The following is a 15,551-nucleotide window of genomic DNA, read 5'->3' on the forward strand; positions in this document are numbered from 1 at the left end:
GGTCCCCCCGCGGGTAGGGGAGGGGAGGGTGGGCACAGCTGTGGCCCTCCCCCACGCTGGGCCGCTGCCACGGGGGGGGGGGCACTGCCATCCTGTGGGGGACACGGGAGGACGCAGCTGCACAAAGCCCCCAGCCCTGCCCAGCCCCCCCCAGGCATGGCGGGGGGGACCTGGGGACGGGGTAGTCCCAGGCATCCGGGCACCCGGTGTCCCCCGTGGCCAGGGGGGACCCAGGCGTCCAGCGTGTGCGAGTCCCTGTGTCCCCACACACATGCGTGTGCAGCCAGCGTACATTGCACAGGGACCATCGAGGCCCCCCCCCGATCCCCACCAGCTGCTCGGGGGCCGCCAGCACCAGATGTGCCGCTGTGACCGGCTGGGCCCACAGATGGAGCCGAGTGCGGGGGGGGGACGGGGGACACAGCATTCACACACGCCGCCACACGCAACGACACGCCCTGACACGCCCTGACACGCCATAACATGCAATGACACACCCTGACACACTGCGACATGCTCTGACACGCCGCAACATGCAACAACATGCCCTGGCATGCTGCGACACGCCAGGACAGGCACTGACGCCGCAGCACATCACCTGCCAGCCCCGGGGACATGCGTGGGGCGGGGACCCAGGCGTCAGGGAGGGACCCAGGGGTCTGGGCTGCACACTCCCCCCCGAGGCTGGACAGGAAAAACCTGGGTGGGGAGAAATGCCCCCCCCCCCCCGGGGTAAATCCGGGGCTGGGGGGTCTCGGCGGGAGCGAAGGAACTGCGGAGGCCCCAAAATCAGGCAAAACTGCCCCAAAATGGGCCAGTTTCCAGCTCCTCCCCTTGGCCGGGTTTAGGGGGGGCCCTGAGTTCATGGGGGGGATGGGGGCCAGGAGCCCGGGCACCTGGGTCCCCCAGCTAGCGTGGGGGGAGCTGGGGGCTGCAGTGGGGGCGGGGGGGAGGGGTCCGGACGCCTGGGTCCCCCAACCCGGGGAGGCTCGGGGAAGATTTTGGGGCGATTTTGGGGCATTTTTGTCTCTGGTTAGCAGCGGATTTTCGCCGGCTTGCCGAGGCCTGGAAGCCATTAGGGCTCCCCCCCCCCGGCAGCTCCAGCCGGGGGGGGGGGGGGGGCGGACCCGGGCGTCCGGGGGCCCCGGCCCCCCCGTGGGGCCCACGCGGGGAGCGGTCCCAGGCGTCCGAGCGCCCCCCACTCTCTTCTCCCGTCACCCGGCTGCACGGCGCCCCCGCGCCCCCGCCCCCCCCGGCAGGGGACCCAGGAGTCCGGGGGCTGCCCCTGGGCGCCGGGGGGCCCGGCCGCGGGCAGGGAGGGGTTAACGCCGCCGAGCCCTTGGCAGCGCGCCCCGGGGTTTGGCTGCGACTGAAAAGGTTTGGGGGGGGGGCGCGGGGGGGGGAAGGGGCGGGGGGGGGAGGGGAACCCGCGCCGAGCCCAAATCCGCCCCCCCCCCACGGGGGAGGGGCGGCCGTTTCGCAGCATCGCGGCGGGGACTTCCCCCCCCCCCCCCTTTCCAGCGCCGTTTTGGGGTCCCCGCCGCCCCCCGCCCCACGGAGGGGCCCCCTCGGGGTCCCCCCAACGCCCACGGGGTCCCCCCCCGCTATGAAATCCCTCCGTTACGAGCCATCGCCACTACCGGGGCGCCCCGTCCCCTTTGGGGTCCCCCCACCCCCGGCTGCCGCACCCCCACCCCCGGCCCCTCCCCCGCCCGTCACCTCCCGGCCCGGCTTCCGCCCGCGCCTTCAGCCGCTTACAGTGCGTCACTTCCGCCGCCCGCGCAAGATGGCGGCGCCCTTGGGGCGAGCGCTGGCGGCGGCGGCGCCGGGCCGGGCCCGGGCCTCGCTGGCGATCGCGGCCCCGGCGCGGCCTTACCGGGCGGCCCCACTGCGGCGCCGCAGGGGCCCGGCCCCGGCCCCGTCGGACCCCGCGGACCTGCGGGCGGCGGCGCGGCGCTTCGGGCGGCTGGGGGAGGCGGCGGGGGTGCCGGCCTGGCGGCTCTGGCCGGACCCCGAGCGGCTGCGGGCGGCGGAGGCGGAGGAGCGCGAGTGGGAGCCGCCGCTGCGGGAGATGGAGGCGGCGCTGGACCGGCGGGAGCGGGAGGAGGCGCGGCGGCGTGAGGAGAGGTGGGGCGGGGCGCCGGGGACGGGTCTGGGGGCACTGGGAGAACTGGGATCGGGTGGGGAGGGGGGAGACTGGTGGAACTGGGATCGGGGGGGGGGGAGCACTGCTGAAAACTGGGAGGACTGGGGTGGGGGCTGGGGAGAACGGTGGGCACTGGGACTGGGGGTACACGAGGCACTAGGAGAACTGGGACCGGGTTTGGGGGAGGCACTGGTGAAAGCTGGGAGAACTGGGATCAGGTTGGGGGAGGCATTGGAGGTACACTGGAAAAACTGGGATGGAGGCTGGGGGAGGCACAAGGCGGAACGAGAACTGGTGAGAACTGGGATCAGGGCGGAGGAGGCATTGGGGGTACACTGGGAGAACTGGGGTGGAGGGTAGGGGAGGCACAGGGCGGGGGGAGAACTGGTGAAAACTATGAGAACTGGGATGGGGGCTGGGGAGAGTAGTGGGCACTGGGACTGGGGGTACACGAGGCACTGGGAGAAGTGGGCCCAGGTCTGGGTGGGCATTGGGAGTACACTGGGAGAACTGGGATGGCGGCTTGGGGGACACTGGGGAGAACTGCAGGCACTGGGGGAGTGCAGGGTGGGGGGGACGGGACTGGGGGTTTCCCAATCCCGGGGGTGTGCCTCCTCTGTCCCCCCAGGCAGCAGCTGGTGGCCCGCAGCCTGGCGGCGATGCCGGCGCGGGTGAGCGCCTGGCGGCAGGAGCGGGCACAGGCGCGGGAGCGGGCACAGCAGGAGGCGGAGCGGCGGCAGCGGCTGCTGGCCGAGGCGGGGCTGGGGGGGGCCCCCCGGCCCGGGACCCCCGCCCGTGGCAGCCCCCAGGCCCAAGCGCTGCTGCAGGACCTGGAGCGGCAGCAGCGGCGGGAGGAGAAGCGCCGGCGGCGGCAGGAGCGGGAGGAGGCTGCCCGTAGTGCCATGGCCGCCGCGGAGGCTGCCGCCGCCTCCCGCCCCCCTCCGGGAGCCACTCCCCAGAGTGCAGGGACTGTCTCCTCCTGAGCCCGCCCCCCCCCCAAATCACACCCACATGGCCCCAAAATGGGTTTAAAATTCTGCGTTTAATCTCTTCCCCCAAATTGTGGTTCTTCCCGCGGTGCTGCCCCCCCACCCCCCGGGGCCGAACAGGAGAGGGGGGATGGGGGGGGGGGTGTTGGGGGAACAGGAGAAAGCGATTTGTGGAGCACCCCCCCCCAGTGTGGGGGGGCTCCAGGGCCTCCACCAATTGCTGCTGCTACCTCAGGGCGTGGCGGGGCTGGGGCCCAATGGGGGTCCCAGTCCTGCCCCTCCCCGAAAGGCAGAGCCGCACCCACAGCCCCGGGAGGGCTGTGCAGCACTGTGTGTCCCCCGTGCTGTGGGTCCCCCCCAGGAGAGAGTGTGGGCCCCGTGCCCTCCCCCCCCCCCCCCCAGAGGTGGGGGGAGGGTGGGGGGCGCCTGCCCCTGCCTCTCAGTCGTCATCGAAGTTCTGGCTGAGCAGGAAGTTGGCCGCCAGGTTCTCATTCTTCTCACAGGCGAAGTAGGCCTGGATCACCAGGCTCTCGGGGAAGCCCAGCGCCTTCAACTGCAGGGGAGAAGCATTCACTCTGGGCCCTACTGACCACCCAGGGCAGGCACAGCTTCCCACTGGACCCTAATGGTAGCTCTCCCTGTGTGCCCCCCCCCTGCCTCGCAACCCATTAACTCTGTTAACACCCATTAACACATTGCCAATTGGGAGTGCTAAATCTGGTCCCTAATGATGACTGACTGAAAAGCAGCTGTTGCCTTTCTGCTTCCCACTAACAGCTGCTTTCTGGTGCTGTTAACTCTGGAGCCCAGCAACCACAGCCCAACCGCTGCCATGCTTAGGAACTGTAAGGATACTGTGCCTCCTACCAGTGTTAACTCTGGGTCTTAATAACAGTTCTAAGTAAGCTGTTTTCCCCAACTTCCTCAGCATTGTAAACTCTGCTTCCTACTGATGGCTGTAAGTCACCTGCACTGAGTCGTGCCTACAGGTCAGCCACATTGCTAACCCTGCTCCCTACTAACAGCAAGGAACTCCCCCTGCACCCTGCCGATGGCCGAGAGCCAGCACCCCCATGCCCTTACCCTTTCTATGGCTTCTTTTTCCTGAGGCGTCACCTGGATGTAGTTCATCTGGGGGGACTCATCCCCGATGGCGCCCATCTCCCCCTCGAGGTCGCCCAGCTCCCCCAGCGGCTCATTCAGCATCTGGATGAACTGCTCCTGGTGCTGGCTGATTTGCTGGGGGGGGGGGGGGAGGGGGCTGAGTCTGGGGGTCCCAGGAGGTTCAAGGGGGGTTCCCAGGAGTGTGGGGTACCTGGAGCAGCTGGGGGTTCTCCTGGCCCAGCTGCTGGAGCAGGGCAGGCAGCAGGGCCGGATTCTGCTGGATCACCTGCCGCATGTTCTGGAACTGGGGCTGCTCCCGCAGGAACTCCAGTGGGTTCTCCCCTGCGGGTGGGCAGGGTCTGACTGGGACCCAGTCCCACTCTCCCCAGGGGAAAGAGCCTCCCCAAGCACCGCCCCAGGAGGTGGGGCCAGACACAGCCCCACCCACTGACCAACCCTACCGCAGACAGGACACATCCACAAAGGGGGCGTGGCCTACCCAGGCCACACCCTCACCCAGTGAGGGGCGCAGTAGAGCCACACCTCCGGACAAGGAACCAGGCAGTGGTTCCCTGGGGGTGGTTCTTAGCACTAGACCCCGCCCCCATCAGGAGGAGCACTCAGGCCACACCCCCAGACCAGGAACCCACCCACCCCCCGGGGAGAAGTCCCAAGCCCCGCCCTGACAGGGCAGAGCCTACCAGCACCCACTGGGGCGTGGCCAGCCACGGCCCCGTCCGGTGGGCGTATCCCGCGCGGGCCCCACCCCACTGACCTTCAGGCGCCGGCTGCTCCGGGGGGCGGCTCTCCTGCACAGGTGGGCGCTCGGGCTCCGGGCTGCCGGGGATGCCCTGGGGGCAGCAGGGGTCAGGGGGGGCCCTGAGCGCCCCCCCCCCCCCCACTCCTCAGGACCCTCCCCCGCGTCACCCCAGCCCCCATCTCACCGTCAGCAGGTACTCGACAGCGCGGTGGGGGTTGTTGTAGCTGGCGCGCAGTGCGGCCACCACCCGCTCCCGTTCGTACCCCATCGACATGATCTCCGTCAGCATCGTCTCGTACTCCGAACCCGTCACTGCCAGTCCCGTGTCAGTGCTGGCCCTGGGACCCCCCCCAGTCCCAAGACCCCCACCTCCCCTGTCCCTCCCATCTACCTTCATTGCCCCGTAACAACAACCCAGAACTTCAAGGACCCCCATTTATCTGTCTCATTCCCTCACCTAGGGGCCCCCAAAACATCTTCCAGGACCCCCCCCCTTTTCTCCATCCCCACTCAGGACCCTACCCCCCCTCCCCCCATTCCAGAGCCTTCCCCATGTCAGGGGCCACCACATGCTGGGAAGCCCCCACCCCACCACCTTTCTGGGGACTACAAGTCTCTAGACCCCTGGGATCCCTTCACATCCCTTCCCCTCATGCCCTTCCCCCCCTTCCCCTCACCCAGGGAACCCCCCATCCCCCCCATCCCGCGCCCCCCTGGCACCCACCGAGGGTGGAGGCGGCATCGGCCGAGCGCCCCGCACTACCTGGGGGGGGAACAGAGCTGCGGATTCAAGAGAGAGATGTGGCAGCCGAGACCTTTCTGGGAGCTCCGGGGCACAGCTGGCCCCCGCAAAACCCACTGTGGCCCCCCAACCCCACCCCTCTTGCTGGCCCAGCCCCAGCCCCCACTCTGCTGCTCCTCCCCCATGCCATGTCCTCTGTGCTAGCCCCTACCCCCCACAGCCCCCCCAGATGGTTTGCTTTAGCCTCTCCTGTCCCCCACATCCCCCAACCACAGGGTCTGGAAGAATTAGACTCCCCCAAGCCCCCAATTCCCCATCCTTGGGGCTCTGCCCCCCCTTACCCCGCTGCAGGCTCTGAGAGGGCGAGTGGAGGGAGGTCATGGGATGGCGTCTCCTCGCTGGGGGCAGCCGGCGGTGGGGGGACAGCATCAGCAGCCGGGGGGGGCCCTGGTGCCGCAGGAGGCTCCGAGGCACTGCCAGCTCCGGCCTCGGGGGCTGCAGTGCCCAGTGCCGACTTGGCCTGTGGGACAGGGTTGTGAGCGGGCATGGGAGTCTGGGGGGGTCCCGTTTGGGGGGGGGGGGGATCTGGGGAGTTCCACCTTGGTCACCATGACGACCACGAAGTTCTTCTCATCGATGCGGTATTCACGGATGGGGACGTCATCGCTTAGGATCTTCCCGGCATATATAAGCTTCTGCCCGGCCACGGGGAAGGCGTCGCTGCCCTTCTCCGCCTCGATCTTCTCCTTCAGTGCCCGCACCTGGGGGTGCAGGGGGTCAGGGGCGACCCCCAGACAGGGTCACCCCAAAACCACGGGGTCCCACCCAAAGCAACAAAGGAGTCATCATCCCGTCTGGGGCTGGCAGAACGACACCTTCTGGGGTGAGGCAGGCAGTAGTTGGGGAGGTGCTCTGAGCCCGGGGGGGATTCAGCCACCCCCGATATTCAGCCCCACCCCAATAATTCCCCCTTCAACCTCCCCGGCGTGCAGAGGACACAGGCATCCAAGCCACCCCCGCGGGGGGCACTGGGGAGCCCCAGGCTGTACAATGACAGGAACCGCCCCCCCCCCGCAACGGCTGACACTGCAGCGGGCACAACAGCCGGTAGCCCCCTCCCAAAAGGAGGCGGGAGGGGACACAGAGCCCCCCAGATGTGCCGTGCGGGCGGCGAAGCCCCCCCCACTCCGCACACGGCTCCATCCTGAGCCGGAGAAAGGGGCAGGGACCCGAAACGGCACGGCGGGGATGCAGAAGCCCCGGGCTGCCCCACTCCGGGGGGAGCCGGACCGCCCCCCCCCCCCCCCGGCTCCGCCGCGGGCGGGAGAGAGATCGGGGCCGCCCCGGGCCGGCGGGGGGGTGAGGCCCAGCCCCGCCCGCCCGCCCCGCGGTTCGCTCCCGGCCGCGCCCGCCCGGGCCGCGCTCACCGTCTCGTGCGGCTCCATGCGGATCTTGAAGGTCTGCTGCTGCAGCGTCTTCAGCGTCACGGTCACCGCCATGGCGCGGCGGCGGCTCCTCCCCGGCGGCCCCCACAACATGCAACTCACGCCGCCGCCATCTTAGGCGCCCCGCCGCTTCCGCCACGTGACGCGCGGCCGGAATTGCGTCACCGCGCAGGCCCTACCCGCCTTCGCCTCCGTCACGTGACGCTGGGACGGGCGCGGCCCCCGTCACGTGAGGCGCGCGGCGGCACAAAATGGCGGTGGCGGCGGGAAGATGGCGCGGGCTGAGGGAACAGAGCGGAGGCGACCGGGACGAGCGTTAATTTAATAGAAACCAGATCGCGACACCCCGTACAGTCACGTGCGCCCGCGGAGCCGCACCCCCCCGCCGGTACCGGGGGGGTTCTCACCCTACCCCCCACCCCCCGCCCCCGCGGTACCGCGCCCGGCGCCGTTCCTGAGTCCTCGCCCCGCAGGGGGCCCGGCCCGGCCCCCCGCTCCCGCGGCCGGGCGGGCGGCGGCGCCCATAGAAAAGAGTCCAGGTCTCACAGAGACATTATGGTCCCGCCCCGGGGCCGGCCGGGCCATGCCGCCCCTCACAGCTCATCGCGCGGGGCCGCCTCCTCAGCCTCGGCCTCGGGCTCCTCCTCGTCCTCGTCCTCCTCCTCCTCCCCGTCCCCCTCCTCATCCCCCTCCTCCTCCTTCTGCTGCTTCTCCTCCTCCTCCTGCTTCTTCCGCTGCTCCTCATCCTGCTGCTCCTTCATCTTCCGCTCTGCCTCCTGCGGGACACGGCAGAGGTCACTGGGGGTCAGCAGGGGGTCCCAGGGTGCAACCCCCGTCCCCTCCCCTACCTTGGTGGCCCCCCAGGTCTCATTCCCGATCTCCTCTGCCAGCTTCTCGTCATCCGTGATGAGGAAGTTATCGAAGATGGTGCCAGACTTCACCTGTGGGGGATGGGGGGGTCAGGGGGGAGCACACAGGACCCGGGGAGGGTCTCCACCACACCACCCACCTGCCAGAGGTCGAGGCCAATGACACCAAAGCTGTCATAGGCATAGAGGTGGGGGTCAGGGCTGTACTCAGGGTTGTCGATCTCAGGGTGCACCCACTTCCCCTTGTAGTCAGGATTGTCAATCTGCTGGGGCCTCCACTCGCCCTGGGGGGGGACAGGGGGACAGGGGGTCAGGCAGGCATGGGGAGGCACAGCCCATGCCCTGGAGACCCCCCAGACCCCAGCCTCACCTTGTACTCGGGGTTCTGGATGACAGGGGGCTCCCACTCCCCATCCATCTCCTCATCCCAGTCCTCCGGCTTCTTGGCATCAGGGTCAGGGATATGCTCTGGCTTGTCCCAGTCCTGGGGGGTGGCCAGGCAGGGTCAGGACACTGCCATGCCCCCCCCCGCCCCGAGCCCCCTCCCCCCACCCCCAGAGCCCTCCCCCCACCTCAGGCTTGGTGTCCTCGGGGTCATCGATCTTGGCCCGCTCATCCCAGTCATCAGGTTTCCGGGCCTCGGGGTCCTTGATCTTCCTGGGGGGCAGGAAGTCCCAGTCCTCCTCCAGGCTGCCTGATTCCACCCGCCCATTGTCGATCTTCACCTCATAGGTGTTGTCAGGCCGGACCACCAGCGTGTAGAGGTGCGTGAACTCATCATCCTGCAGGGAGGGGCAGCTCAGCAGGGTCCAGGACATCCCCCCCTGGGGCAGGGCCCAGCCCCTCACACCCCCCACCCACCCACCTTGCAGCGGATGTCCTTGTTGATCAGGACGTTCTTCCCCTTGTAGTTGAAGATGACATGGACCTTCTTGGTGCCAGGGCCGCAGATATCAGGGCCTGGGGAGGATAGGGGGGTGAGGGGGGCCCCCTGCACACTGCCACAGGGGGCCATGGAGGGAGGGGGGGCCCAGGGACCCACCGAACATGATGTTGTACTCGGAGTCACCATGCATGTCCTCCTGGTTCAGGCTGGCCGGGAAGAGCTTGACGTAGCCGCCACCGCAGTCGATGTTCTGCTCATGCTTCACCGTGAACTGCACCACCAGTGTCTTGTCCCGGTTGCTGAAGGGCTCAAAGCGGGAGGAGATGGCGTAGAACCGGGCATCCTGGCTTGTCTGGATCCCTGTGGGACATGGGTGTGTTGGGGCAAGGGAACGCCCAGTCCCAGGCATCCCCACCCAGCACAGCCCAGCTGTCCCCCTCACCTTTGTCCTTCTCAGCATCACCGTAAAACTTCCCAGCAGTGAGGACGAACCGGCCGTAGTCAGGCTTGTGCTTCGATTCCACCCACCGGTGGGTCCAGGCATCTGCAGGAGAGGAGTGCTCAGGACCCCCAAGCCCCCTCCCCACAGCTGGGGAGTCTGTTCTGCACCTGCCCCCCTTCCCCCCCCCCCAATGCAGAGCCAGAAGCAGGGCAGGTCCCAGCTGGGCCCATCACACTCCAGAGGAGCCCATCGAGGAGGGCTGCCCACCTGCACCCACAGCCAGAGCTGGGGACCCAGAGGAGCCCATCAAGGAGGGCTGCCCACCTGCACCCCACAGCCAGAGCTGGGGATCCCCACATTACTCCTCCTCCCAGTGCTGGGTGCCCCAGAGGGAGCTCAGGTCTTGGGGTGTCTTTTGGTGTGGGGCTGCAGAAGGATTTGGGATACTAGGGAAGGACAAACCCCCAGCACAAGCCACCTCTTGTCTGGCCTCCCCACATGAGGAACAGCCCAGCCCCCAAATGTCACCCTCCAGTGAGGAGCCCCTACCCCTTGGGGGGCCCCCACTCCTGGCAGCCCCCATCCACTGCCTCTCTAGCCCCCTAAGCTGGGGGGGGGCCTCTCAGCCCCCTGTATCCTCCCAGGGCCTCATTCCCCAGCCCAGGGCAGACCTCCTACACAAAGTTCTCCCCAGGACCCCCCATTCAAGTGGGCCCTGATCCCTCCCTCTGTCTTTCTCCCGACCCCCACCCCTCTCCTAGATATCTCAGCCCCCCTTATCTCCCCCAGCTCCACCCGAGGACTGACCCAGAGCCCTCAGCAACCCCCCCCAATGACCCCTACCCTCCTCAGCCCCAATCCTTCATCTACCATATGACCCTCATCCCCCCCAGCACAGGTGAGACCCCTAACCCCCCCCCCCCCTTCCTGTACTCCCCCCATAAACAGGACACCTGCTACCATAGGCCCTGCCCTGCAGCTCAGGGGAGGCCTCCTGGCACCCCGTGCCCTCCCTCACCTCAGGGAACACCCTGGGTCATCACAGCCACCTCCCTCACCTCGGGGAAGTCCCTCTCAAGCCTCCATACCTCAGGGGACCCCCCCCAGCCTCCCCCCATCTCAGGGACCTGCCCTAGGTCCCCTTCACCTCAGGGGACCCCACGGATCCCCACAGGCCCCGCCCTCACCTCAACCCTCTCCCGCCCAAGGCCCCCCCGGCCCGGCCCCCCCCCCCCTCACCTCCGTCACCGAACTCCTCCCGGAAGAACTGGGTGGGCCCAGCCGCCGCCAGCGCCAGGAGGGCGCCGAGCGCGACAGGGAGGCTGAGGCGGCTCATGGCGGCGGTCCCACACGGCGCGGCCCCGTCGCTCGCTCCCTCCCGGCCTGGCGGCACCCGGCACTGCGGAGGGGGGTGGTGGCGGCGCCGCTTTTTATACGCCCACCGCCCCTCGGCCCGCCCCCGGCCCCGGCCCATTGGCCCGCGCCCGCACAGGGCCCGCTCCCATTGGCCGCCCGCCCGCTGGCCGGCGGCGACGGCGCCCCCGAACGTTGGCGTCCCAGATGGCCGCTTCCCATTGGCTGAGCGCGACGGCCAATGAGGAGCGACCACGCGTTCGGAGGGAGACGCCCCCCCCCCGCGCGCTCCTGTCCTCCCTCCGTGGGGTGCGTCACCGCAGTCACGTGGGGCCAGGCTCTCTTAAAGGACCCGGCCTCCTGCGGACCACGTGGGGGGCGGTGCTCGCCATCCCATAGTGGCACCGGGAAAAGGGTTAGGGCCCTGGCATGGCATGGCAGGGGAATGCGGGGGGGGGGGGTGGGACACTCGGGACAGGTGGTCTCCTTCTGGTCTCAGGGATTTATGACCTAATACAGAGCCGTGATGCAATGATGATGCAGTATGGCCCAATGATGTCATAGCACATGTGAAACCCAGGAAGGTGCAGGCTGGGCGGCTGTGCTAATGAAGCTCTGGTGTCCCCCGGATTTGGCCCCAAGGGCCGTCGTCATGGCGACAGCGGGCCTGGGGTCAGTGTCACCGCAGCAACGGGCCAGCAAACCGGGACGGTCGTTGCCATGGTGACAGGTCTGGGGGCGACAGGGGGGCATCGCTGGCGCTACCACCAGCGCTCCCTGGCACAGGGTGGGGCAGGGAACCGGCCTGCTGCTGCATGGGGACCCTCGCAGGCCCAGGGTGCACGAGGGGGTACGTGGTAAAGTCGCCTAGCGCCTCATGGCGTCACTCTGCAGCCTCACGACGTCACAGCCCTCCCGCAGCACCTAGCGGTCTCCCCGTCTCAAAGGCACCCGTGGGCCTCCGTCACGCTCAAGATGGTGCCTCGCCACACTCAAGATGGCGCCCGCCGCGCCCCGCCCCGCGCGGCGCCGGCGCTTCCGGCCGGCGTGGGGAGCGCTTCCGGTCGCCGCGATGTCGCCGAGCGTGGCCGAGCTGCTGCTGCAGCGGCTGGAGCGGGAGGCGGCGGGGCCCGGCGGCGGCCTCTGCAGCCTGGAGGCGGCCGCCGCGCTCGGCCTCGACCACCAGACGCTCGTGGGCGCTGTCAAGAGCCTGCAGGCGCTGGGGGAGGTGGGAGCGCCGGGGCAGCGGGGATGGGGCGGCGCACGGGGAGCCCCGGAGTGCCGGTGCCGGAGCTGACCCTGGTCCCGGCGCCGATCCCGGTGGACTCCAGTGCTGGTGGCGGTGCCGATCCCGGTGCTGACTCCGCTGCCGGTCCCGGTGCCCGCAGGTGATCGAGGCGGAGGCGCGGGCAGCCACGCGGTGGGAGCTGAGCCCCGAGGGTGCGGAGGTGCTGCGGGACGGCAGCGCCGAGGTGCGGCTCTTCCGGAGCCTCCCGGCGGAGGGGCTGCCCCAGAGCGACGCCATGGTGAGAGCGGGGGCACCGGGAGGGGGAGGGGGCGGGGGGGGGGTCGTCGGCGGGCACCGGGTCCCTCATGGCTGCCCTGTCCCCGCAGAAGCTGCCCGGCGGCTCGGTGGGCTTCAGCAAGGCCATGGCCAACAAGTGGCTGCGCCTGGAGAAGGGAGCACCGGGTGGCCCCCGTGTCTTCCGTGCTGTGAGTGTTGGGGGGGGCTGGACGGGGGTCCCCTGGAGCCAGGAGTGTCCCAGGGAGGACGGCCAGGGGTCCCCCGGAGCAGGGAGCATCCTGGGGGGGACAGATGGGGGTCCCCTAGAGCCATGAGTGTCCCGGAGGGGCTGCTGGGGGTCCCTGTTGGAGCTGTCCCCAGCCCCCTTGGTCCCTCGGGGGGTCTGTCCCCCACCTTGTCCCCATCCCCGGTCACCCCGTGACACGGCCATCCCTGTTCCCGGTGCCCCGCAGGTGGCAGAGGTGCAGGACAGGGTGCAGGAGAGCCTGCGCCGGGTGCAGCGGGGGGAGGCCGAGAGCCTGCCCGAACGCGACCGTGCCGAGCTCAAGAGAAGGAAGCTGCTGCTGGAAGTGTGAGCGGGGCGGGGGGGCTCGTGGGGGGGCGCAGGTTTGGCAGCACCCCCCTGACCCCCCCCTTGTCCCCCCCAGCACTCTCAAGTCCTACTGGATCCGCAAGGGCAGCGCCTTCAGCACTGCGGTGGCGCGGCAGGAGACGGAGCTGACGCCAGAGATGATCGCCACGTGAGTATCGGGGGGGGGGGGGGCAGCCCTGCCGTGACCCCCCGACCCCACCATGACCCCGTGACCCCACCCGCAGAGGGTCTTGGCAGCAGCGACCCTTCAAGCCCTACAACTTCTCGGCACTGGGGCTGCCGCCCGCCTGCGGCCACCTCCACCCCCTGCTAAAGGTGCGTTCCCAGCTCCGCCAGATCTTCCTGGAGATGGGGTGAGTGGCGGGCCTGGGGGGGCACCCGGGGGGGCCCCACACGGGGGGGCACAACCCCCCTGACACCGCGGCCCCCAGGTTCACGGAGATGCCCACCGACAACTTTGTGGAGAGCTCTTTCTGGAACTTTGATGCCCTCTTCCAGCCCCAGCAGCACCCGGCCCGTGACCAGCACGACACCTTCTTCCTGCAGGGTGGGTGCTGGGGGTGGGGGGGTGGGGGATACGGGGGTGCCCCCCAGACCCCACTGACCTCCCCCCTCGTGTCTGTGTCCCCCTCCAGACCCTGCCGAGGCCCCTGAGCTGCCCGCCGGCTACACGGCCAAGGTGAAGAAGGTCCACTCGCAGGGAGGCTATGGCTCGCAGGGGTGAGGGTGAGACCTTGGGGCGGGGGCAGGTGGGGGGCTGTGCCCCCCACCCCCCAGGCTGTGCCTGCCCCCCCCCCCCACTGAACCGCCCCCCCCAGGTACAAGTACGAGTGGCGGCTGGAGGAGGCGCGGAGGAACCTGCTGCGCACCCACACAACGTCCGCCAGCGCCCGCGTGCTCTACCAGCTGGCCCGCCAGGTGGGACGGGTTTGGGGGGGCACAGGGGAGCTTGGGAGGGGGGGTCCTGCCTGACCCCACCCCTCCTTTGCCACCCCCCAGGAGAAGTTCTCCCCAGTGAAGTACTTCTCCATTGACCGGGTCTTCCGCAACGAGAGCCTGGACGCCACTCACCTGGCCGAGTTCCACCAGGTAGAGGGGGGTGGTGGCTGACCGCGGCCTCACCCTTGGCCACCTCATGGGCACCCTCCGGCAATTCTTCACCAAGCTGGGTAGGGGGGGCACTGGAGGGGCACCTGGGGGGGGTGGGGGGGTCCCCAGGGCCCCCCTCACCCCTCTCCGTTCCCAGGCATCACTCAGCTGCGCTTCAAGCCGGCCTATAACCCCTACACAGAGCCCAGCATGGAGGTGTTCAGCTACCACAAGGGTGAGGGGGGCCCCGGGGGTCTGCATGGGCCACCCCCATGGAGCAGGGGGGGTCCTGGGCGTCTGCGTGGGCCCCCAAAGGAGCCTCAGGGTCTGCACGTGCACCCACAGAGCGCAGGAGAACGTGGGTGACTTTTTGGGGTGGCAGCCAGCTAAGCCTCATTCTCTCCCCTATGGAGTAGGGGCCTTTGGGATACCCCTGTAGGGTGGCAGGGGTTCTGGGATGGCCCTGTGGGGTGGGGGTCAGCCTGGCCTCAGTGTCTCCCGGGAGGGGAGGGGCTTTGGGGTGTTCCTATGGCGGAGGGGATCTCCGGGGTTCTGATATGGGGTGGCCTGGTCTCACTCCCTCTGAGGTAGGGGGTCTCCGGGGTGCCCCATGAGCAGGGCCCCTGTCTCACCCCTGTGGGGTGGGGGCCCCCACCTGCTCCCCAGGACTGAAGAAGTGGGTGGAGGTGGGGAACTCGGGGGTCTTCCGCCCTGAGCTGCTGCTGCCTATGGGGCTGCCAGAGAACGTCTCCGTCATCGCCTGGGGGCTCTCACTGGAGCGGTGAGTCGAGGGGCGACTGGGGGCCCCAGCACGGGGAGGGGGCCATCCCCGCCCCCGCTGACCCCCCTCTCCTGCGGCAGCCCCACCATGATCAAGTACGGCATCAACAACATCCGGGAGCTGGTGGGGCACCGGGTCAATCTGCAGATGGTCTACGACAGCCCCCTCTGCCGCCTGGACGCCTAGACCCCATCCTGCCCAGGAGGGTCCCCCCTTAATAAAGTCCCTTTGTCCAGCCGGGTGCCTGTGTCTGTGCCGGGACAGGGACCACGCGTGGGGCGGCGCTCGGGGCGGGTTCGCTGTTCCCCGGGGGCCCCGCAGCCTCACACAGCTCTGAAAGGAGCCGCACCCACAGATGCTCCAGCCCCGCGGCCGTGACCGCGGCTCCCCACGACCCTCCGGGGTGCCTCAGCCCGGCGGCCCCACGCCGGGGCACCTGCTCGCTCCTCAACCGGCATCCCCCCCCCACACACAGGCCGCCCCCCGGTGCAGCCCCGCCCGTACCGTCTCCCGGCGCCATCGCGGCTCCGTCTCCTCAGCGCCCGGCCCGGCCCTTCCCGCCTTTTCCCGCGCCGCCTTTCATTGGCCGCCCCCGTCGCCCAGGCGGGCGCCGATTGGCCGGCGCAGGTGCCCGTCGCCCACCGAGACCCCGCCCACCGTGCTCTCCTCAGCGCCGTGAGGGGCGGCTGCGGGTCTCGCTTCACCTTCCCCGGGCGCCGGCCAGCGCGGGTCCCCGGTCCGGTGCCTGGCCCCTCCGCCCCGGGCCCCACTTCCCTAGCCGTCCCCCCGGGTCCCCAGTCGCGGCAGTGGGACCCCCCCTGGGGCTGA

The 15,551-nt window shown here is 69.6% G+C and overlaps 4 protein-coding genes across 4 annotated transcripts; 2 read left to right on the forward strand and 2 right to left on the reverse strand.

The window, feature by feature from the left end:
• The first annotated feature begins 1,591 nt into the window (after positions 1 to 1,591).
• GADD45GIP1 (GADD45G interacting protein 1) lies at positions 1,592 to 3,176 on the forward strand. The gene is made up of 2 exons (XM_052799135.1): positions 1,592 to 2,127; positions 2,775 to 3,176. The coding sequence occupies exons 1-2, from the start codon at positions 1,607 to 1,609 to the stop codon at positions 3,127 to 3,129; spliced, it is 876 nt and encodes a 291-aa protein (XP_052655095.1). The 5' UTR covers positions 1,592 to 1,606; the 3' UTR covers positions 3,130 to 3,176.
• RAD23A (RAD23 homolog A, nucleotide excision repair protein) lies at positions 3,170 to 7,346 on the reverse strand. The gene is made up of 9 exons (XM_052799130.1): positions 7,169 to 7,346; positions 6,341 to 6,502; positions 6,083 to 6,261; positions 5,724 to 5,779; positions 5,184 to 5,311; positions 5,015 to 5,090; positions 4,451 to 4,581; positions 4,219 to 4,374; positions 3,170 to 3,688 (listed from the first exon to the last, which is right to left on the reverse strand). The coding sequence occupies exons 1-9, from the start codon at positions 7,277 to 7,279 to the stop codon at positions 3,575 to 3,577; spliced, it is 1,113 nt and encodes a 370-aa protein (XP_052655090.1). The 5' UTR covers positions 7,280 to 7,346; the 3' UTR covers positions 3,170 to 3,574.
• Positions 7,347 to 7,490: 144 nt separating this feature from the next.
• CALR (calreticulin) lies at positions 7,491 to 10,872 on the reverse strand. The gene is made up of 9 exons (XM_052799119.1): positions 10,623 to 10,872; positions 9,384 to 9,485; positions 9,098 to 9,301; positions 8,921 to 9,015; positions 8,628 to 8,837; positions 8,426 to 8,539; positions 8,196 to 8,339; positions 8,035 to 8,127; positions 7,491 to 7,962 (listed from the first exon to the last, which is right to left on the reverse strand). The coding sequence occupies exons 1-9, from the start codon at positions 10,855 to 10,857 to the stop codon at positions 7,780 to 7,782; spliced, it is 1,380 nt and encodes a 459-aa protein (XP_052655079.1). The 5' UTR covers positions 10,858 to 10,872; the 3' UTR covers positions 7,491 to 7,779.
• Positions 10,873 to 11,778: 906 nt separating this feature from the next.
• FARSA (phenylalanyl-tRNA synthetase subunit alpha) lies at positions 11,779 to 14,958 on the forward strand. Its single transcript, XM_052799132.1, is given in 14 exon segments — positions 11,779 to 11,964; positions 12,125 to 12,262; positions 12,351 to 12,449; positions 12,714 to 12,832; positions 12,909 to 13,001; positions 13,078 to 13,206; positions 13,285 to 13,400; positions 13,489 to 13,573; positions 13,672 to 13,771; positions 13,853 to 13,948; positions 13,950 to 14,022; positions 14,100 to 14,177; positions 14,609 to 14,723; positions 14,804 to 14,958. Coding segments are annotated over 14 exon segments (1,503 nt in total). The 5' UTR covers positions 11,779 to 11,808; the 3' UTR covers positions 14,910 to 14,958.
• The last annotated feature ends 593 nt before the right edge of the window (positions 14,959 to 15,551 follow it).

The sequence above is a fragment of the Harpia harpyja genome, chromosome 10 (assembly GCF_026419915.1).
Source record: "Harpia harpyja isolate bHarHar1 chromosome 10, bHarHar1 primary haplotype, whole genome shotgun sequence".
Classification (NCBI taxonomy): Eukaryota; Metazoa; Chordata; class Aves; order Accipitriformes; family Accipitridae; genus Harpia; species Harpia harpyja.

What these genes read in the sequence shown, in the direction of transcription:
- GADD45GIP1 (XM_052799135.1), top strand. Translation starts at nt 1,607, where the DNA reads ATGAAATCCCTCCGTTACGAGCCATCGCCACTACCGGGGCGCCCCGTC. An exon ending in GCGCGGCGGCGTGAGGAGAG is followed by an intron (nt 2,128 to 2,774) that starts GTGGGGCGGGGC and finishes CTGTCCCCCCAG; the next exon opens with GCAGCAGCTGGTGGCCCGCA.
- RAD23A (XM_052799130.1), bottom strand. Translation starts at nt 7,279, where the DNA reads ATGTTGTGGGGGCCGCCGGGGAGGAGCCGCCGCCGCGCCATGGCGGTG. An exon ending in TGGTCGTCATGGTGACCAAG is followed by an intron (nt 6,262 to 6,340) that starts GTGGAACTCCCC and finishes CCTGTCCCACAG; the next exon opens with GCCAAGTCGGCACTGGGCAC. An exon ending in AGAACCCCCAGCTGCTCCAG is followed by an intron (nt 4,375 to 4,450) that starts GTACCCCACACT and finishes CCCCCCCCCCAG; the next exon opens with CAAATCAGCCAGCACCAGGA.
- CALR (XM_052799119.1), bottom strand. Translation starts at nt 10,857, where the DNA reads ATGGGCCGGGGCCGGGGGCGGGCCGAGGGGCGGTGGGCGTATAAAAAG. An exon ending in TGATGCTGAGAAGGACAAAG is followed by an intron (nt 9,302 to 9,383) that starts GTGAGGGGGACA and finishes CATGTCCCACAG; the next exon opens with GGATCCAGACAAGCCAGGAT. An exon ending in TCCAGAACCCCGAGTACAAG is followed by an intron (nt 8,340 to 8,425) that starts GTGAGGCTGGGG and finishes GTCCCCCCCCAG; the next exon opens with GGCGAGTGGAGGCCCCAGCA.